Source organism: Beta vulgaris, chromosome 8 (assembly GCF_026745355.1).
Source record: "Beta vulgaris subsp. vulgaris cultivar EL10 chromosome 8, EL10.2, whole genome shotgun sequence".
NCBI lineage: Eukaryota > Viridiplantae > Streptophyta > Magnoliopsida > Caryophyllales > Amaranthaceae > Beta > Beta vulgaris.
In genome coordinates this window covers 10,163,348-10,172,296 of record NC_079209.1, presented here as the reverse complement: position 1 = coordinate 10,172,296, position 8,949 = coordinate 10,163,348, and the positions used below count along the sequence as shown (strand labels likewise).

The 8,949-nt window shown below is 35.4% G+C and overlaps 1 protein-coding gene across 4 annotated transcripts; it reads right to left on the bottom strand.

Annotated features, from left to right (window-relative positions):
• Positions 1 to 460: 460 nt before the first annotated feature.
• LOC104900990 (F-box/kelch-repeat protein At3g06240) lies at positions 461 to 7,829 on the bottom strand. Of its 4 annotated transcripts, none has more exons than XM_048635714.2 (2): positions 6,479 to 7,829; positions 461 to 2,282 (listed from the first exon to the last, which is right to left on the bottom strand). In XM_048635714.2, the coding sequence occupies exon 1, from the start codon at positions 7,685 to 7,687 to the stop codon at positions 6,521 to 6,523; it is 1,167 nt and encodes a 388-aa protein (XP_048491671.1). In that variant the 5' UTR covers positions 7,688 to 7,829; the 3' UTR covers positions 461 to 2,282; positions 6,479 to 6,520. The 4 variants fall into 4 exon arrangements, with proteins under 4 accessions (XP_048491671.1, XP_048491672.1, XP_048491673.1 ...); XM_048635715.2 differs by having other exon boundaries at positions 461 to 1,294; XM_048635716.2 differs by having other exon boundaries at positions 461 to 984.
• Positions 7,830 to 8,949: the final 1,120 nt, after the last annotated feature.

The window sequence follows — 8,949 nt, the reverse complement described above, 5'->3', positions numbered from 1 at the left end:
TAAATATGACAAATTTTAAGATGATTATACTCCTTATATCAAAAGACCTTTATATATTCATAAAACCATATACTAATAACTGATAATAATACTAAACATGCATAATAAAAAATTATTTTACACTACTTTGAATTTTGTATCATTCATGAGAGTTGACGACCCTGGCAAGTGGCATTCTAGCCAGCAAAATCAACCCTGTCCTCCAATGCTCGTAAGGTGAAGGACGAGATTAATCCCAATGCTAAGATATATGAATGCTCGTGAAGGCAGAAGCATATCATCACATTGCTTAAATGTAGTCAACGTACTACTATGTATTTATGTCCATCCCGAGTGAACATAAATACATAGTACTTATGACTCAACTCAACAGAACATATTTCTATTTTCTAATTGTAGCGGAAGAATAGTCTTCTTAGTAAAGATAGTGAACCCTACCTATGAATATGATCCAAAGTCATGTGGAATTGTGTGGCTCACAGTAACAAGATGAGCACACCAAAATATTATTTAAACCATAGTTTTCAATAACTGAGAGGTACACAGCTTACAGGCAACTAGTAATAAGCCTCAAAGCATTATATTTGTGTACAGATCAAATAGTACCTGTGGTGATTTCACAAGCAAATAATGAATCTAACACAAGAAGAAAGCAGAATTATCAGTAAACACAATTCTACTATCCTAGATCTCCAATTTCACAAAGTACCTGTCGTGATGCATTCTACAGATTATTACATCCGAAATTAAATTCTCTAACCTAAAAGACTGCACAAATGGACCCAAATGCCATCAAGACCCTGATACTCCACAAAAGCGTACGTGGCTGTAATAGACCCAAAGCATAATCCGAGTTCCAATTATGTGCCCCAGGTTGCGCAAAACAAACCATGTGATGTGAACTTTAGAATCCTGCTCAACACTCTACTTCCTTGCTGCTGTATCTTTCTAAGCTAAGCAATGACAACATCTCAATAGCACACTCTAGGAAAACAGAAAACTTTGTTACAGACCACAGTATCACTGCAAGAAAAGGAGATTTTATTAAGCATGCCAAATGTACATGTAATAATCTTCACTATCTATATAACTATAATATACTAAAGCTAGGTTCCCTCCTAAGTAAATCAAAACTTCGAATACTATCTAGTATATACTGTACAAGTATTATACTCTCACTACTATCTCACCCACAAGGCCACAACCTCATTAGTTGACACTGAATGGAGGCATTTCCCAAGCAAAAATCTCTTCCCAAAATGCCTCATGGCATCTTTCTTCTTCATTCTTTCAACTGCACAGCCAACATCATAAAATCATAATATTCCATCCATCAACCCCTCCAATCACACCCTATTGCTGTACTCAGCTTATGATATCTCAGTGTCTGTTTGTTAGCACTTTTTACAAAAAGCCCAGTGTTACTCATACTGTCATACATGGGTAAGAGTGTAGCGCACAAGTACATCCATGTGCTAAATACACCAAAGTTAAGAATATCCAATAGAGGTGCACAGAAACAGCATTTATGAAACATATCCCTGATTCTACGAGTTCTGCATATCATTTCACATTACATATACAGTAAAACACCATTTGGATTGAGTTGTATGCAAGTTCTGCTAAAAGAACTCAAGCCCATTTTCAAGCATATATGATAAGACTTACTATGACTTACAAATATGACGGATTAAAAAGTAGGGTAAAGATTCCACACCCTTGGGTCGCCGAATATCCGACATGGGTACTTGAGATGAATAGAAGAATCAAAGTAACATATAGTAGCACTCTATTAGCTTTAACAGGATCATGGGTTGAATGGTGATCACATGAGCCTCTGAATCTGATTTGGAGATTGGTATATGATTAGGATCATTTTTAGAGAGCAAGGCCCAATGGATCATTCCAAAGCCGGTTGCCTATCACTAGGATCACAAAATCTCTCACTCATATTCACACATTAGCGACTTAGTAGCCTATACTTGCCACTTTCTTTTATTTTATTTTATCCCTTTTCAGCTCTTTTTTATTTCAAACAATATCTATTTTACTTTCTTCTTAATAAATTTAATCTATAAAAGCATATAGTTTGAATAAATTTACCAAAATCTTGTCGACTCTTGTCAAGTAATCTGGATGATTTTTCACAACTACCTTACGTTATTCAAATCTAATAAAACCACAATTGACAATTCTCCTCAGCAAACTTAATCGCCATTAATCCCGCCTATGTTGAGCAGCAAAGCAGACCATTCTCTTATTATCTCCTCCATCCACTTGCACTTTTTAGCAAGTCAAAGCACACAAATATCATAACTCAGGCTATGCAGTGAAAATGCACCACAATTATAGTAGACGAAAACCAAAAGGTAGGATATATAAAAACCTTCACAAAAGAAAAAAATTATAAAAGGCAAAACTTATTAACATAGGCAAGAATAGGTTAGAAACTCAAAACGAATTTAAAGATCTAAAACAAGCTTTGAGATTTTCAGGAAACCATCATAACTAAAGGGTATCTCATTGCCATCAGAGAACTAAAACAACTAACACAACTAACGAAAAAAAAGGACGCAAGCTTAAGAAATGAAAGATTACAAGAAACAATATGTAGCTGAAAAATACTAATGCCGAAGTGAGACATTACTCTGTACATTTAAGTTGTAACCTAAGTCCTAAATATTAATAAAAAATCTAGGAGTGGAAGCTTTACATGCTTGGGAGATTCTAGGCACTTCAATCTAAGAGTGAAACATGACTTTTTCACGTCTACCATTCTACAAACATATCAAATATATGAATTTTTTCCTGATTTTTTGACGTAATATACAAAGTAGATGCAATCAAAAGGAGTAGATTTCCTGATAATGGACTTTGCCGGTTTGCCCATGTAGCTCATGCTTATTGCCATAAATTTTTTGGATATATATAATCTAATCTAGGTAACTAGTCTTAGAAGGTTTTAGATAAAAGATATCTTGCCTTTTAAGTGAGATTTCGAATTGTTTGTTACATAGTCCTGCTCAGATGAGGTTTAAAAGAGCACTCGATAAGCCACAACTTATGTGAAGGTACAAATCTGAGATTCACTTAATTCTAATGTATATTCATTGCTCCTTAGCCAATCTTAGCAATTGAATATTTATGATTTTCCATAAAAGGAACTTTGATCTCATTATACATTAGTAACAATCAAGTTCAATCCTGAAGAGTCCCTTCACCAATTCTTGCAATGTTGTCAGCTTTGCACCAGAAAATTGGGACTGAGTTCAACCATTGTACAAGTCTATTTTGAAATCCAACTAATTTGCAATCTAACGGCTTCATATTTACTCCCTCCATTTCTTTTCAATTCACACACTTTTGGCTTCTATACTATTCACATACACAGCTTTAAAAATCATTGGTGATGTATACAAAAGGCCAAACATAGTTATGTCGGATCCTGTTAAATTTGTCTACATATATTTCATAATATCAACTTTTTAATAATTTGTAATTACTAATAATTAGTGACAATGATAGTCAAAATTTTGTGTCGGCAAGCTTAAAAGTCAAAATGTGCGGACTAAAACGAAAACAGAGGTAATATCAACCATAAAACTGGCAAAGCATTTATCCTCGATCATCTAGTGGTGACAATCTGATCATAACTTATGTTTAAGATGCGGAAAGTTAACAAGTAGCACACCATAGGAGCCAGGAGGAACTAAAAGAACTCTTGATCAAGCTAGTATCTCTGGTGATCACCTCCCGAGGACGTATATTCAATTTGGCTTAATTATATAGAATGCTAGCTTAAAGGTTCAATAAATATAGATATATATTGTAAGCTTAAAGTTCTAATTGTTAGATAAATTAAAACCAATCCGAGCTTCACCAATACTTCCTGCTGACAACTTTGTGCCAGAAATTGGGAACTCAGTCCAACCGTTGTATGAGCCCTTTTGAAATTTTACTAACATTAACTTTGGAATCTTCATTATTATTATCAACCATCAAAGTGGCAAAGCATCCATCAATAATCATCTAGTTGGTGGTCTGACTATAAAACATAATTTACTTCGGGAAAGTTCACAATACGTACACAATAAGAGGGACTAGAAGAGCTAATGACTGTTGATGAGCACCATTGTCTTCTTACGCAAGACAAATATAGGCTCAGTTAACTATAGTCCTGTTAAGGTAAAGTGAGGTTTGGGGAAAAAATAGCGTTTTAAGCTCATATTAGAGGATTTGACTAGTCAATCTTCTAAGTTGAGTGTTTACTAAAGAGAGGTTTAAAACAGTTGATTGAGCCCAAAAAGCTCCTTTTAGAAAAGATGGGGTAACAGATTTTTGACATTAGAGGTTCAGGAATGAGTGGGCTAAGTTACATTTATACTAAAGTTTTTGGAAATTAGATTACAAACAGTAAAAAGTAGGCCGGAGAATACTGACCCAACCCGTTTACCGAACCTGAGACCGACCTGAAATAAGCGAGGTTGGGTTGAAATTTTCACAACTTACCCTTTTAAATAAATGGGTTAGGTTAAGGTTGACATTTTTAACTCGAAATTTACTAGCTTTGACCCGTTTAACTCATTCACAAAAAAGTTGTGTTGAAATTAGTGAAAATTTACGAAATACGAATTGTACAACACATATACTGAAAAGAACACCAACCATGCATACTTTTAGGTGAATATATTGTTTAAAAATTATTAGTTTTAATTAAAGTTTAATAGTAGAAAATTTTAAAAATGGGTAAAACGGGTTAAATGAGTAGCCCATTTAATAAATAGGTTGTGTTAGAGTTGCATTTTTCAACCCGATCAATAGATGTGTTAGGTTTGGGTTGAGGTATGTTCAACCAATTTAATATCATCCTAAACATGAACCCAATCCCACCTGATTAAAAAGAACAGTAATGAATTATGCTCGTGTCTTTATTGGTCAATTTACACAATCAAGTAGTAACTACTTACCACATTTTTTATACAAACAGCTAATACAATCAGCTCGTTAAACCAACTAATACAATCAACTAACAACTATTGCCTATCCGTTAATAGCCCGATACGGCCTACATAAAATACTAACTTAAAGGTAGAAGGTTATAAGCAATAAGCTAAGATTAATAATGTTAAATTAGAGTACTAGAAAAGGGTAATGAAAGCATTAGGAGAAATTAGATTTTCAACTAGCCAAAAGACAAGAAAGACATAAGGAGACAAGATCGATCTTGATAAATAGGCAAATGCTACGTTATTTTCTAGATACAACATATAAGAATTGCAATAGCTTCTCATTTCCTTTTCTTTTTTTTGATGGCCAGTAGCTTCTCGTTTCAGCTAGCTCAAAAGCTGAGAAGCTACCGGAAAACTACCTCACCAAACACTTAATTAGTAATAAGCTAGCTACTTAATGTAGCTGGTTGCTCATTTCAAATAGTAGAAATGCCTTGCCATACACAACTATGACCCCAACTTATCTAAGTGACTCCACGCAACAAAGTTTACACTCTATATTGTTTTTGTTATGCTGGCACATAAGACATTGCACCAAGAACTTAGTAATAAATAGCCAAGCATCCATACTCTTAAATCTTCATTGCCTTATACAATGGAAAGCTATCTTTTCTATGTTTTATACTTCTCCTTTGCTAAATATTCTCTTACTGCTCCTGTATACCTGTGTGTTTTGTCTTGAAACTCTCTCAGAAACCACATAAAATGCACTGCTGTTGCAACTATATCATTGATCTATTAGGTTTGGGGATAAGGAGATCTGTCTATCTATGCTTTGATTGCCTCAGTGACTATATTTCAGGTGACTGATGACATCTATACTCTTATACTTCAACAGCAGGTTAGGTTTGATTCACAGCTGGCTCACAGAACAATCATGTTCTCTCAGATGCCAGAATATAATAAAAACGCAGTGATGAGAGCTTGGTTAAGTCATTTACCGATCTCCGAAGTTCAAACTTCTAAGGTAGCATTTCTGTTTTACTCAATATAGTCCATCCAAATGTGAGAATAACTTCACTTCAAAGTCCAAAACAACAAATTGATCTTGAAAATCGGTAACGGAGAAAACAGAGGTCCTTTGTTCACTCCTCCAAGGAAGAACTATTGGCTATGTTGGGGATCTCCATGTGTCCTATAAATTTCGTGATGTATTGAGTATGTTGACAAGGATATGTTCCATAATTTTCTAGGAGCTTCATGTATCCTAGTATAAATTTAAGAGCACAGCTTTCATGATGTATCAAGCTTTCGAGACTCGCTTTGGGTTATTAATCAAGACTCTAAAGTCATAATACAATTTAACTTCTCAATCATGTTAATAGTGCTTAAAAGGAGCTAAAACCATATAAAAACAAATAGAAACATGACAATCATTGACCCACAATTGACATTATGAATTACATTTAGCCAACAACATAAGAGAGACAAAATCTCAAAAGAAAACAACAGGAATGAAAGAAATATACCATCTTTGGCCCACCATTTCTTGCATTGATCCAGTGAAACAGCTACTTGGGCATCAACTGACTGAGTGAAACCAGACTCTCAACATAAGAAACAGCAGCATTAACATCAGAGATATCAACCATAACCCACTTAACTTCCTCCAATTCAGGATCATATAAAGCATGCTCACCATCATCACCATACCCAAGCAACAACAATTCACCATTCCCCAAAGTTGCAATAGGCCTCCTAGGCCCACCAACCAAATCAATGTTAAACAACTTAAACCAATTATTTTCATTCATCATCACCCATATGTAATGCCTTGTTATCTTCGACTCGAATTCCCCGAAACGAAGAACCGAAATCGCCAAGGAGCCTTTATAAACCCATAAAGAATGGTACCTCATCTCCCTCCCATCAACACATTCAACAGGAACTTTAATCTTCTTGAAACACTCAGTTCCAAAATCAAACCCCAACACAAAGAACTTATCTTTTCTCTCTCTCCTAAATGCACCCCAATGCCCAACCCCATCTACAAACGTACACGATAAACTCGCCCACAATATGTTCGACAAAATGCCTGATCGAGAAATCAAATCCAATCTCCTCCAACAATTCTCCCTCAAAGAATAAACCTCTACAATAGCATGATCTGAATGTGGATACACAATCCTAACAACCTTATAATCCTCGCAATATAACCCGGTCCCGAACCCGCAATAGAATTTCACCATTGGAGGACCTGAAAACAACCCAGTAATCTCAGAACTCGGGATTTTTACAGACTCACTCGTTGATGGATTCCACAAGAACAAATCACAATTAATCACAATCTCAGTATGAACACCCATATAAACAAGAACACAAACGATGCCGTTAATGGAGTTGGAGGTCACGAGTTCGACTCCTGTGGGTCGGAGAAATTCAGAGTGGGAGGTGGGTTCTTGGGGGACTTTGAAGGAGGATAAGTCAAGGAGGGAGTCAGAGGAGAGAGAAAAGTGGATTGTGGTAAGAGAAGAAGGGAGAAGAGGGTCTGATAGAGGGTGTTTGAGGAGAAAAAGTTGAGGGTTGAGGAAAGTACGAGAATGGTAGGAATGTATGAAGAAACAAGATGAGATGAGAGAATGCCATGATTTGCAGACAGAAGTGAAGCGTTGAAGGGATTTTGAAGGGAGACGTAAGAGGATTTCTGTTTCTATTTCTGGAGGGAGAAGAGTCTCCATTAACAGTGTGCAGAGGAATTGGATGGGAAAGAATGAAAGTGGAAAGAAAAAAAAAACTTTTTTATATTTGATAAAAAAAATAACAAGGGATTTAATAGAAATGGAAAGAAAGTGGGAGGAAAGAAATTAAAAATTGATTTATCTTTTCCTAAATTTTACTTCCCTCTTTTATGTTATTTTTTTCCTCCCACATATAATTTTCCTTCCAAAATTTATACAGTATATAATAACACTTTCTCTTCTTTCAATTCACGTTCATCCATCGCCCCATAATAATATACAAATTCTATTATCTCAGTTTTTTTTTTGCAATTAAATTGGTGTATATAATTCGTTATTCTTGCCTGCAATTTCTTGATTTACTACTTTCATGATTTCATTTATACCTTGATTTTTTTTCCAATTAATTGATGTATGTAATTCGTATTTTACAGTAAGTATATCTTTGTGTGTATATGTAATTGGTGTATGATAGCAAAGAAGGAAATTTTATCAATAGCTAGTTTGTATCATAGTATGACTTGATTAATAAATCCATCAACAACTTCAAAATGCTTCTAGATTAAGCATGTGGGCAACGTCCATGATTCATCTACAGAAGATTATAGACAGGACTAGAAAAATAGAGAGGAAGTAAAAACTCATATAAAAAAAAAGATACACCTGCCACTTGCTACATTTTGCTATTGATTGTTACACTTGTAGTCATATCAATAAGTGAAAGTATTAGGTCAGACCGTCTGACCCAATATTCTCGTCAGACGGACTGAGCCCAGTAAATTCACCAACAATAATAACGCGTCCTTCTTCATCATCATCATTGAAGATTCACAGTGACCCCGACAACATCAAGAACCCTCCATTGCCCCCCATCACATACCTCCGGCAACGTAGTCGGCCAACCAAGGCCTCTTCAGACGACACGAACTTCAAGATTCCTGCTGAACCTTCTAGTAGACGCGCACTCGACAACAAAGAGGCTGGCCCTTCAAGTGGAGATGGTGATAATTCTGGTGACACCATGCTTAAAGAAGTTTTTATTATAAAGTGCAGATGTTGGTTGAGGAATAAGGTCGAACAGTTGGCGTGCATAAGGAAATAAGGAATGTTGGGGATTTTAAGGATGTTAGTGATGAGGATTTGGGTGTAATCTAAGCCATTTCTAAGGGTGAATGCGTGGATTTGCTTCACTTGATTCATAACAACAAAGTTGTAATTCAGGCATGTTCTTAACTAATCCTTAAACTGTTCGCAGCGAAGTG

Coding starts and splice junctions, on each gene's coding strand:
- LOC104900990 (XM_048635714.2), bottom strand. CDS start 7,687: ATGGAGACTCTTCTCCCTCCAGAAATAGAAACAGAAATCCTCTTACGT.